This window comes from Humulus lupulus, chromosome 6 (genome assembly GCF_963169125.1).
Source record: "Humulus lupulus chromosome 6, drHumLupu1.1, whole genome shotgun sequence".
NCBI classification, from domain to species: Eukaryota; Viridiplantae; Streptophyta; class Magnoliopsida; order Rosales; family Cannabaceae; genus Humulus; species Humulus lupulus.
In genome coordinates this window covers 27,562,647-27,576,550 of record NC_084798.1, presented here as the reverse complement: position 1 = coordinate 27,576,550, position 13,904 = coordinate 27,562,647, and the positions used below count along the sequence as shown (strand labels likewise).

General features: G+C 31.5%; 2 protein-coding genes across 2 annotated transcripts; one reads left to right on the top strand and one right to left on the bottom strand.

Moving 5' to 3' along the window:
* Positions 1 to 1,787: 1,787 nt before the first annotated feature.
* LOC133784892 (classical arabinogalactan protein 1-like) lies at positions 1,788 to 2,201 on the top strand. The gene has a single exon (XM_062224159.1). The coding sequence runs from the start codon at positions 1,788 to 1,790 to the stop codon at positions 2,199 to 2,201; it is 414 nt and encodes a 137-aa protein (XP_062080143.1).
* Positions 2,202 to 4,311: 2,110 nt separating this feature from the next.
* LOC133784891 (uncharacterized) lies at positions 4,312 to 4,725 on the bottom strand. Its single transcript, XM_062224158.1, has one exon. It carries the CDS (start codon positions 4,723 to 4,725, stop codon positions 4,312 to 4,314), a length of 414 nt encoding a protein of 137 aa, XP_062080142.1.
* Between the last annotated feature and the right edge of the window lie 9,179 nt (positions 4,726 to 13,904).

Sequence of the window (13,904 nt, the reverse complement as noted above, 5' to 3'; positions counted from 1 at the left end):
TGACCAGAAAAATTAGTGTAAGAGAATCATAATAAATACTAAACAAAGAAAGAAAGTTGCCACCCATTAGTTATTATACCATATAGAAAATATTATTTTTCTCAATTTGAAGATTTTCTCAATTTTTTTTAATTACCCTTAATTAATTCCCATAATTATGCTAAAATTCTAAAGGTAAATCTATAATTGTAGAATAAGGTGTTGACAGAGAGGTGCTATTCAAGAAATATAATTATTATTTAAACTTTTTTACCTATAATATAAAAGCTTAATTATATTACTACAAAATTAAACTTTAATTTAATATAGCCTAATGTTTTAGCTGTCAAATTATGATGTATTACATAGATGTGATGAAAATGGAAACCCAAAAAAAAGCTTCCTTTTTATATATGCAACATGAATGAGTCATGATTACATGAATATGGGTCCATATACACACTCAAATACAGTCATATGCTTATATTATATACATTTTTTTTGCATACCTGTCTACATTAAGTAAGAAAATACAACTTTATTTATTATTTTAAAATTGGCTTGAAAGGGAAGAAAATTATAACTTGGGAAATAATGAAAGGAAAAAAGAGTCTTTGAAAGTTGTGCACACACATTCTTTTCGCTGGCACAATGATGCTGTAACAAATCACTTTGACAACTCATTTATGTTGCTGTACCACTCTTGACATTTTCTAAAGCTGTATTTTGAAAACTCATATTTTTATTTATTTGTTTTATTATTAATTATTGTACCTTTTTCACTCATATTTGATGAAAAAAAACACTATATTGAGGTCATAAATAAACTCTTAATTTTTCCATTTCTTACATGAGTGTTATGTTACTCCTAGATAAACAATACAACATGTTTAACTTTATTTTCTTATTTGGGTATTATCTCATAATAATGCCTTCTTTTTCAATAAAAACATAATAGAGACAAGTGTTATTTTTTAAAAATTTATAAACATAGTGACATATTGAATGAGTATAGTGTAGAAACAAATTGACATATTCTTTCATTAAAAAAATATATTTATTTGAAGTGGTCTTTGAAGAAAATAGTGAAGGTTATTTTTTATAAGGAAAAATAAATAGTAAAGTAAAAAAAAAAAAAAACTACAGATCCATCCAAATATATCATTATCATGATATGTTTCCTTATAATTTTTTATTAAAAAAAATATAATGTAATTTTTTTCACAAAAAAAAAAATCATGTTATATGTAGGAGTTGCCTAATTTGGGGTGGCAACCAAAACAAAAGTAAATCATTTGAACAGCTGGACCCATGTCCCTTATGGTCCCCCACATTTTCCATATTTTCAAACCGACCCAACAGCTATACTTGCCAGCACTCGCCAATCCCACCGTCCACCAACTTACCGTTACGCCTCAAAAATTTGATCGTACGGTTGGGATTCTACCACGTGTCGGTTAAAGAGTTGAAACGGCTCATTACCCTTAACCGTGTCTTTCCAGACCGAGTCGGTTACTCGTTTTCGTATAGGTTAGGTCCAAGTAATTGACTGTAAAGCAAAATAAAATCTGAACCGTTGAATTTCGCCAAATCATCAAAAAAGAAAACGTCTCGAAATCCAACGGTCATATCAACTTTAGCTCTTTTGACTCTTGAGTCCCTCACTTCTCTCTATAAATAGCCTCAAAACCCTGACTACTAACTCATAACTCAAACAAGCCAATTCATCTCTCTCTACATTTCTTTCCTCTATACTCAGAATATTCACTCACTTTCTCTTTCCAAACACTCACTTTCTCTCTCTAGAAATGGCTCACTTCGCTTTGGTTGCAGCAATGGCAGCATTGCTAGTTGTCTCCGCCGTTGCCCAGTCTCCGGCTCCTTCACCCTCCGTACAAACTCCCAGGAAAATTTCTCCTGCTCCGGCTCAATCTCCCACGACAACCGCTGCTCCTGCTCCGTCGGTGACTGCCACCACTCCGGCGACTGCCCCCACTCCATCCACCGATGCTACATCTCCACCATCTCCTTCACCTGTTGCCGCTGATGTTCCAGCTTCATCTCCATCATCAATCGGTGGATCTCCTTCTGACTCTCCGTCAGGGATAGCTGAGACTCCTACTGATGCTCCTGCCCCAGCTCATAACGGCGCCGCTTCTGCTTCCTTCACTGTCGTTGGATCCATGGCCGTTGTCGTTTTGGCCTCAGTTTTCGTCATGTAGAGAGCTGACTTGAGTTTTTTTGTTTTTCCTTGGTCATTACGGGATTCGTTGATGTTTATAGATTTACAATTGAATTTTTTATATTATTAATTCATATGTATCCATTTATTTGATTCACGATTTATTATCATCACTTATATTTATAGTGAATGAAGGCAGCATTTGCCATTTTGGTTTATGTGATTTTCGTATTGCCCTTTTGATTTTTTTTTTTTGAGTAAATATTAGTACGACAATATAAAATTATAAATGATATTACACCTGTCTAATAATTTTATTAGGACCAATTGTTAATGTTTTTTTTTAAAGAGCAGTGCTTTAAAACTATAGTAATGAGTCTGCTTTTTAAATATATATCCAAATATTTGCTTTAAATAAATATTTGGTTTATGTTTTTATTATTATGTATCCAAATATTAGAGAATAATTTTGAACTTTTTTAAAACTATTTATTAATTGGTTAGGTGTGAAAATCAATTATATTAAAATCGTAGGTTAATTTCAAGTACAAATTCGTTTATGGGTAATCTATTGATATATAAAAAAATTAGTTTAGATACCTTTTACAATTTACAACTCTTGTTTTGGCTTATAGGAAATATATAATTTTTTTTTGTAATGAGGTTTTTAGGAAGCTCTTGATTTTATATGATCTCCCATAATATCCTCAAATTCAAATTCCAATTCAAAGATTTTTTTTTATTTATTTTAGATAATTAAGCTTACAATTGCCATTTAAAACAAAAAAAAATTAGGAAACTCTTAATTTTGTAATTAATTTAATTTTATATGATATCCATATCCTCAAATTCTAAATCAAATCACCAAAGATTTTTTTTATTTATTATCTCCAATATATAGATTACAAATTATGCCATTTATATTTATTTATATAATATATATATTCAGCAAAGATTTTTTTTTTTTGAAATCCATAGATAGAAAATAATATTTTAGATAAAAAAATTCTCGATTTTTTATTTATAACTTTTTTTAGGGCTTTCTACCAATAAATTTGATATAATTTCCAAATATTCTGTTCATTTCAAAAAATTTCTCAACAAACCTGTGCAAGCAGAAATTTCAAATTTAAAATATTTCAAAGAAACAGTAACAATAAAATAAAATAAAAAAACAAAACAAAATTAAATTCACGAAGTTACATGTGTAGTTCTCCAATTTAGATTTTAGAACCGTTGTAGAGAATACCTATAGCCTTTAAGATCATCAATTTGTTTAAATGAAAAATTGTTCGTTTCAATTTCAAACTTTGTTAACCACTGTGTTTTAGGCTATACAATATAATTTCCATAAAAAGTTAATTATTAGTGAGTTTCCAAACGATTAAAAAACCCACCTTCGAAAGCAAAATCTAAAATTAATAAAAAAATCTCAAAAAAAAAACCAAGTCTTCTTTTTCTATGGAAAAATTGAAGCTTAACACCTTTGATTGGACCCACGCATATAAAACATAAAAAAATAAATTAAATTATAAAAAAACAATAACGTGTTCCTTATTCTTCAAAAACAAGTGGTCCCCACCAATACTACCCGTTGTCTCAAAACAAGAACCTTCCTTCCAGACCGTTAGACATATATTCATTAAATAAATCAGACGCTTCAGATCAGCCAAAGTTTTCCATATCGGCCACGTGTACGGTTAGGATGAATTCGACATCTGTACCTCAGTGGCGGAGCACGAAGCATACTCTTAAAACAGGAAACGAAGAGAGATCGTCTCTATTATCTAACTCCATCATCATTACGTTCATTTAAATCACGACACGTGTCAATCAAAGACTAATTTCAGCCGCTGATCTGTCTTGAGATTCGTGTCCCGAAGTTCTAGGTAATCTGACGATTTACGCGTAAAGAAAAAACGATCGTATCGTAAATATAAAACTCGTTGAGTTGACCTCGAGTCAACTCACTCACTCCCTACCACTGCTCTCCCTATAAATACTGCTCCAACCTAATTTTTTTTATTCTCAGAACAGAACTATCGCCCTCTCAGTATCACGAGATTTCTCTGTCTTTCTAAAATGGCTCACTCAAGCGCAATCTTCGCTACTTTCATCGCAGCCACTTTGTTTTTTAGCTTGACCACAGCTCAGTCACCGGCCTCATCTCCGACTGCATCACCGACCAAATCTCCACCTGTGGCGACTCCTCCACCGGCTCTTGCCCCGGCTGCCATTCCTCCATCTCCAGCAGCGAAACCACCAGTCTCTTCTCCTTCAATTGCACCTTCTCCAGATGCAACCGCACCTTCTCCCCCTTCTCCTCCTGCGATCGCACCTTCTCCGCCTTCTTCTCCCACGATCGCACCTACTCCTTCCACCGCCGACTCTCCGCCGTCTCCTCCTCCTCCCTCTCCGTCATCTCCTCCGACGAACTCTCCCCCGTCGATCTCTACTCCACCAAATGTTGCACCTTCTCCGTCTAAAAACGGCGCTGTTCTTAACAGATTTGCTTCATCAGGATCGATCGCAGTCGCTCTCTCCGTTGCTGCCGTTTTGTCCATGTAGGCTTGTTGTTCTGATCTGATCGGATCTTTCTTTCTATTTTAGCGATCGAGTATAATGTCGTTTAGTATTTTTTAGTCGTTTTTAATCTTTGATGATTAAACATTAAGTGGTTTTGTCAATTTATTTATTATAAATTGTTCAACTGCGGTGGGTCTGTTTTTTTTGTTTCTATGATTTTTATTCACCTTAGTTGTATTCATATTAGCTTTGCTTTATGATTTGATATGAAAAGTACTTTACCAATTAGAATATTCAATAATAATTGGATTACAAATCCGAATTGGTGTGATTATTTTTCAAAAATTTTTATTATCTGATACATCAAAAGTTTTGGAAGAGATTTTGAATTTCAAATCCAATAAGAAGGATAATAAACCGAAATCAGTTGGTTGTTTTGGGTATTAAATTTACATTTAAATTTAAATATATAAAAAATAATTGTTGACTCAGTATTGACCTGGGTCGACATTTATATTAAAATAAATAATAGGGAAGGGGAGTGGTTTTAGTGTAAATAATATACAGTAGGGTTGTGATAAAGTCATTTTGTACGATGAGAAACATTGCAATTTACATGTCAGCTGATGTTGGCGTCGTTCATTTTTTTCTAAAGCTTTTGCAAAAGCATAATATGGTGGGAGACTCCATGTGTAAATACTGTTATCAAAAGTTTGTGTTAATATATGAAAAAAGCTTTTGGTTCATATTTAAATTAAAAAAGGTTAATATTTTATTTTGACTATTCAATAGTGGGGCTAATATTTAATTTTTTGGGTGCTTGCTAATTTGATTGACTTTTCTTGGGGAATAGTGTGCTAGTGTAGTAGTACATTTGAGGGGGCTTTATATGGCTCTAAAGTCACAACTTAATCACAAAATTCGATATATTTATTTAAAGAGTTTATACTTTTTAATTATGATTTTTCTGAAATTTTTTGTTTGAAGTTTGTGTTTTGAATTTGTAAAATAATTAAAATAGAACCTTAAATCTTATTTTGTTTTTCTCAACTAATATCACAAATAATTTATCAAATTAATAATTTAAAACAAAAATAAAATAATTTTTTCAGAACAAAAATAAAATTATTCTGCTTAAAACCTGTTGTTATATTCAATTTTTTCTTAATTAAAATTAAGTTTAATCAAAATTGGTAACTTGACAAACCCCAACATTCAAAAATATAAACCTTATTTAAATTATGTTAAATTCCATTAAAAAATAATTGTTGAAAATGGTGTGGATAATTTAAAAGCATTAGCACTAGCTTAGAAAGGTTTTAAAATAAATTAAATTGTGAAGAGAGAGAGGCATAGTTGTCAACTCCCTCCCACCGTCACAATACTTTCTTCTTCTCCAAGCTTTCACATCTTCCACCCTTATATGCTCTAAAGATTCTTCATCTTAACACAATTCAAAATCCCCCAAATCCAGTTCAAACTCAGCCAACCATGCTTCTCATCTTCGCTTTCCTTCTTCTAGCATTTTCTTCTTCTTCCTCCTCCTCCGTCGTCGCCACCAGGCTTCTGATCAAAGATGTTGACTTTCTCTTATTGGAGAATCTCGCCGCCGCCGAGGCAGCTCATCGGAATCTGGTTCTTCCAGGAATCTTACCAGTGGTGAAAACCCAGACGGAGGAAGGTTCTCCGGGTGGTGGACTACGCTACCTTGTGTGTGATTCGGCGGTGGTTTATGGGAATAGAAAGGTTGGAGAGGCGGGATTTCATGCCCTAAGACTATGCGGCAAACGTAGCCAGCTTGGTCTGAGTATGCTCCCCAAAGGTGGAGTCCCGCCCTCCGGACCCAGTCATCGAACCAACGACGTCAACAACTAGTTCGATCGATTCACAGTTCGGAGATGGTGCCCAACTCCAATAGTTTTGTCTCTGTAATGTTCTTTTTATATGTGTACATAAGCATGAGAAATTGAAATATACGATAACTTGTTGTATGTTTTTTTTTTTAAATTGAAACGATTGGTGATCATTATGATCAGATCTAATATAGTATTATTTTGAGGTTTGAGTTATACCACGTTTATTTATCAATCAATCAAATCTGGATTTGCAATCCACGATCGACATTTTTTTAATTTCTTTGGCATTATTTAATAATATGTAATATCATTTTGATTATTAGTCCTAAGAATGTGACCAAACAAAAGATAATGAAAGCGTTGTTCTATCTTGGGACGAAATGCTTAATGTGGTGTGTGTTAGAGTTTTTATCTCTAGTCTAGTGATTCATTATTCTTTGTTGATCTAATAAGATTTAATTTTAGATGTTTGTATTAGGGGTGTACAGAATATATCAAATCCAATTACAATCGATATTACAACTGACCGCCAAAAATTGGATATCCAATTAATATTGGATCAAATCGGAAAATTGAATCAGTCAGTTGTTGGATGTGGGTCCAACATCCAATAAAAACCGACCAAACTGATCTAATAATCATAAAATTTCATATATACTTCTAATTTAGATGAATTTGTGTTGCATGCTTCTAAATTATTAGAACTAAATAGTTTATTTTTTATTTGGATGAGTAATTTGTGTGTTTTATAATTGAAATAACTAGGGGATGAATCCAATGGATGGAACCAATCTTATCCAATTATCCATTGGATCGAATCAGATTAGTTGACTCAATTCAATTGGATTGGATTGGTTGTAAATCCAAAATCCAATGGATAATTGGATTGACTTAAATCCATTCAATGTGATCCAATCAACTCCCCTAGTTTGTATGGCTTGGTATTGATTTTTTAGTGTTATAATTTTTCGCATCTCCAAAAAAATGTGGTGCATTGTTATATTTAGCACATTTTAGCAAAATTATCACTCGTTCTAAAAAATGTGTCAAATTTGACACATACTAAAAGTTGTGCCAAATTTGGCATAAGATATATCATGGGCCAAATTTGCCACAACAATAAATGTCACTTTTTTTATTTTCCATGTTCACACTAATTTATTAATTAATAATTAATTACTACATTTTTTACAATAAAAAATGAAAAAAGATTATTTTTTTTGTATATTATCAATAAATATTAAATGAATTGTTAATTTTTTTTAGTTAATTTGCCTATTGTGTATTGGAGCCCAATTATAAATATTTAGCAAATAGTTTATACTTTTTTGGACCCTGTGTTTTGTCCTATTAATTGTTTGGACCCTTTGTTTTGACAAATTACTTTTTGGACCCTATGTTTTGTAAAATGGTTAAAATAGAACCATAAACTCAATTTTGATAAAGAAAAAATTGAATATAACAATACAGTTTTTAAGCAGAATGATTTTATTTTTGTTCTGAATTATTAGTTTGGTAAATTATTTGTGATTTTAGTTGAGAAATCATTGACCAAAATTGAATTTAGGCTTCTATTTTAACAATTTTACAAAACATAGAATCTAAAAAGTAATTTATCAAAACATATGGTTCAAAAATATATAAACTCTTTAGCAAAATATAGCATTGACTTAATTTTTTGTGTGCCAAATTTGGCACAAAATTTACATCTTCCATTTGATATTTGAGATAGTGTGAGGGACATATATAAATGTTAGTCTTTTTATTCTTTGGTCCTTTCAAGCTTTTATACATGTTGTCGTTCTCAATATTTTAGATAGTTCTTCATTCTCACTGCTTTTTTTCCTCCCCACAATCTCAGTCCAAGACCAACAATGAAAATCCAAATTCATTTTTAGTTTAGCATTGCCAAAAGTTCATCTAATGGTATATGTTTTGTAACAATGTACAAAATAAATAAAAAATATTCGTAATTCTTTGAAACTAAGAATTAAAACTATATTAAGAAAAAACAGTGGGACTCAAAATAATATAAATCCAAATTTATATGATAAAATGTAAACAAAAATAAATTTTTGAAAGGACAAAAAATATCTTTTTCCATGGATTACATTATTATTAAGTTATTATGTGACAAATTTGGTGGTAAACATTGGGTAATTCAATTATTACTAGAGCTATCTTTTCAAGTGATATGAGGAAACAATTCAATATATAATTGCCTTTTCCAAGCAAATTGTGACAAATTGTCATTTCACAATTAATGAAATGAAAGTATTTGATCAAATATGAGTCAATGCCAATTAGTCTGCAAAGAGGTAAATGTGGAGCCCAAAGGCAGTGATATAGATGTAGTAATCAAAAGCTGCATTAACTAATAAGAAAATAAAAAATTTCAATTAATTAATATTTGCCACCACCCCATACGCTATACTTAAATTCTTTTGACTCTTTTTTGGTCATAAAGCTACAAGTCTACCATCATTTATTAGTTCCTTTAGTCAGGTGACTAATTAGATTTTTTTTATGACCACCCAAACGAGAACTAAATTGTTATCTTCTAGTGTACAAAGTGTCACCCTATAATTGACTAAACTAGTGCCCCTTACCATACTAATTAGAACTTATACATAAAATAGTTAAAAAAATATGTTATATAATTAATATAATTTTATCACACAAACTTTTCAATGAATAATTATATGAATGCTTAAACATGTTTTTGACCATTAATGGTAGAGTTGTTCAAGAAAAGGTTGATGTTACCGAGCTTGGAATTCAAGATGAGAATTAAGAAGTTATTAATGGAGACTGAGTATACTTAGACTTGAATTTTGTGTGAGAAAAGAGTAGGGAAAAAAATAGAGGAAAAAGACAATTTTTTAATATTTCTTATATATGTGTTGGAGTGTTCATAATTCAATCCAAATTATTATTAATATAAATATATATTTATATATTTGATATAAAAATATAATAATTATTATTAATGATAATTAATAAAGTAAATATTTAAAATCTCTCATTATTGATTAATGACAATTTAGTAATTAAAAAAATACATATTTATATTATCGTGTCAAATTTGACCCTTATATATATATATATGCGAATTTATTTATAAGGGCTCTACTTTAAGATCTACCGGTAGGACTCTCAGTGTTCTCGACCCGTAAACAGTTTTCAGCGTGATTTTTTTATGACCGTGTATATTGTAGTTATTTAGAGCATCTTGCAAATTTTCAGAAAATTCTAAATAATTTACAGTACTGAAAACTAAGTTCAAACATATTGTCGCACGCGTGACTAATTTTTTTATGCGAGTGGAAATCAACATGTTTGAACCTAGTTTTCAGTACTGTAAACTATTCAGAATTTTCTGAAAATTTGCAGGATGCTTTAAATAGCTACAACATACACTGTCATAAAAAAAATCGAGCCAAAAACTGTTCACAGGTCGATAAATATTGAAAGCCCCACCAATAGGACTTAAAGTGAATCCCTATAGAAACATTGTCATATATATATATATTTAAATATACATTGGTGAGTTTTTTTTTACAAAACCACTAAAATAAGCATTACTTAAAAAAATTCGACACTCCATCTTATGTATAATATTGTTTTATCAAAACATATCTTCAAATACTAAGTTATTTATATATTAAAATACATTGAATATGTGTATGAAATCTTTAAGCTTGAAGCCTCAACTAAATTTGCATTGAACTTAGTCATCGTTACTCAAATATGGTACACCAACTTTAGAGGTCAAATGGGATAAAAAAGAAAAGAAAAGAAAAAGTCTAATATGTTGAACAAAGCTAGGCAACAATTCCATGTGTACGGTTTCTCTTTTATATTTATGTTTCGTGGAGCCATGGATCAATATAGAATTACTAAATGATAGTTAAGTTCGATAAAGTTATTAAGAAAAGAAAAAAAAGAAAGAAATTACGATGATATCTTCCTCGTTCTTGTCATGAAATTACTGTCCCAAATAACTTGCCTTCCTCGACGTGTCGTGTGGGCCAAACCAACAAACCTATTCTGAGAAAATCCTCGTTCAAAACAATATATTAAAATTCCATTGATGATGATAGGGTTTAGTTAATTGTCGTATATAATAAGTAAGTATAAATATATATATTTATATTTATACTTTTCACGATAGCCATGAAATAGTATGAAGAATACTTTTTTTTTATATATAGAATTTATGATTTTTTTTTTTTGACTAACTTCAAATATTTTTGTTATGTGAAATTAATGAGAAAGGAACACGACTTTGTACACGCCTTTCACGTTAAGAGGAGAATTTTGATTTGATGAAGAATAATTCTATGAACAATAATTGCAATTCTATGAAAAATAATATGAGAAACTGAAAACTGATCAATATGACTTTATTTTGGGTAATCATATCAACAATCCAAAATTTTATAAAACTACTTTATTTATTATTAAAAAAAATATATTACAAAATATTGTACCACATTTTTGTAGTCCCTATTTGTAATTTAAGTGAAAAAGAAAAAAATATATATATTGTAGACGTTGGCTTTTTTTTTTTTTTTTTGTTAAAAAAAATAAACATAAAATATGCGTAACCACAAAAACGACGTCTCATGCACCATAACACAGACCAACAATATGTATATGATCATAATTAGTGATTTTATTATAGTATATGATTCTAATATCTTATGTTACATTTGTTATTGCATTAAAAATGTTTTAGAGCTTCACTTTTGATTCGACATTGTGGTTGATTTGTTTGGGTTTATTTTTTCTTGTTTTATTTGCAAAAGTTTTGAGTTGCTGTGTATATATATATACACATTACTTGGCCCAACTATTCCAAACCGCTTGGCATATAAGTGGAATGACTATCGCTCTTCCACTTTATTATATAAATATTATGTATTAAGTAGGTGTTGTCCACAAGTACATTTTTATGTACTATTCTGACAATTGATTTATAGGGTGAATGTCCATTTTTTATTTTAATATACAATTTCAACTCATGATAACTGGTTTTGGTTACCGGTTGGATTTTTTAATATTAAAAAAATTAATTGAATAAAGATATAAATGTCTTTCCATATAAAAGTAGTATATTGAAATTGTTAGTATACATAAATGTAATAGCCAACTACATATTATTTACAAAATTTAGCATAGAGATTTCATAAAAGTTACAAAGCAGTTGCTCTAGGATTCACATTTATATTTAATTTGTTTTTTGCTAAATCTCATGGCCTTCAACATTTATATTAATTTTTTTGACTTGAAAGATGACTAACAACTATTTATTTAGCTTTTTATAATTTTTGAAATACATGGTTAAATTATTTTCTTAATAATGAGATTTTGATTGTAAGCTTGTTATTTTAAAATTTAAAATTCTAGTTATTTAAAATACAATGTTTAAAATCATATGGGAATTTAAGTTATTTAAAAAAAATAGTTTATATTGTATGCAATATATTTATGAAACACAGAGTGCTTAAATTTGACAAATCATTACAGACGACCGAGGCACTCGTTAGGGTGATTACACAAGATCTAGACTCGTTTCGATTCACCGAGACACGAGCTCAGGTCAGAAGTATGACGCTGGACTCGTTCGGATGCACCGAGTCACGCATTAGTGTGATTAACACCCTTTCGGTGCTCTTTCGGGTGCACCGACTTCCATGCAAATCATTACAGGTGGCCGAGGCACTCGTTAGGGTGATTACACAAGATATGGACTCATTTTGATTCACCGAGACACGCTTTTGGGTCAGGAGTACCAAGCTAGACTCGTTCGGATGCACCGAGTCACGCATTAGTGTGATTAACACCTTTTTGGCGCTCTTTCGGGTGGACCGACTTCCATGCAAATCATTACGAGTGAGCGAGGCACTCATTATGGTGATTACACAAGATTTAGACTCATTTCGATTCACTGAGACACGAGTGCGGATCAGAAGTCCGGTGTTGGACTCGTTCGGATGCACCGAGTCACGCATTAGTGTGATTAACACCCTTTCAACGATCTTTCGGGTGCATCGACTTCCGTGCAAATCATTATGGTAGACCGAGTCACTCGTTAGGGTGATTACACAAGATCTGGACTCGTTTCGATTGATCGAGACATGCATTCGGGTCAGGAGTATCGAGCTAGACTCGTTTGGATGCACCGAGTCATGCATTAGTGTGATTAACACCGTCTCGACGCTCTTTCGGGTACACCGACTTCCATGCAAATCATTACGGGTGACCGAGGCACTCGTTAGGGTGATTACACAATATCTAGATTCGTTTCGATTCACTGAGACACGGGTTTGGGTCAGAAGTCTGGCGCTGGACTCGTTCGAATGCACCAAGTCACGCATTAGTGTGATTATCACCCTTTCGACGCTCTTTTGGGTGCACTGACTTCCATGCAAATCATTACGGGTGACCGAGGCACTCGTTAGGGTGATTGCACAAGAGTTGGACTTGTTTCGATTCACCAAGACACGTGTTCAAGTCATGAGACCGGCGCTGGACTCGCTTGGATGCTAATCTCTCATAAATTGAGAACTAAATTGGTAACCATTTAGTAATTATGTTACTAGGTATGATATATGGAATATTTTGGTCGTATTTAGTATTACTTATGGTACTAACATCCTTAATAGCCCATTTACTCGCCCAACAACCTTACTAATGAAGGGAACCACATCATTTGTACTACAATTTGCAACCTTTTAGCTAATCTACCATAATTTGAGAACTAATTTCGTAACCATTCACTAATAAGGTTACTAGGTATGACATTTGAAACAATTTGAATATGTCTGATATAACTAAAAGTACTAATATCCCATTTAATTACTCGAGAGCCCTACTAACATGGAAACCACGTCATTTTACTTACAATTTGCAACTTCCAAGCAAATGTCTCACAATTAGATAGTTAATTTGGTAACCATTCACTAATTAGGTTACTAGGTGTGATATTTGAAAGATTTTGACTATGTCTAGTGTTACTTATATCTCCAATATCTCATTTACTCACTCAACATCCCTTCTAATGAAGAGAAATACATCATTTATACTCACAATTTGCAACCTCTGAGCTAATAAATCATAACTTGAGAACTAACTTGGTAACGATCCACTAATTAGGTTACTAGTTATGATATTTAGAGCATTTGACAATGCATAGTTCCACTAATTGTACTAACATCCCCTAATATCCCACTTTGTTACTCAGGAGCACTAATAATGAGGTAACCACATTATTTGTATCAACAAATTGCAACCTCCAAGCTAATCTCTCATAATTTGAGAACGAATTTGGTAACCATTAACTAATTAGATTACTA

Bases quoted from the DNA above. Each gene is read 5' to 3' on its own strand.
- LOC133784892 (XM_062224159.1), top strand. From the start codon at position 1,788: ATGGCTCACTTCGCTTTGGTTGCAGCAATGGCAGCATTGCTAGTTGTC.
- LOC133784891 (XM_062224158.1), bottom strand. From the start codon at position 4,725: ATGGACAAAACGGCAGCAACGGAGAGAGCGACTGCGATCGATCCTGAT.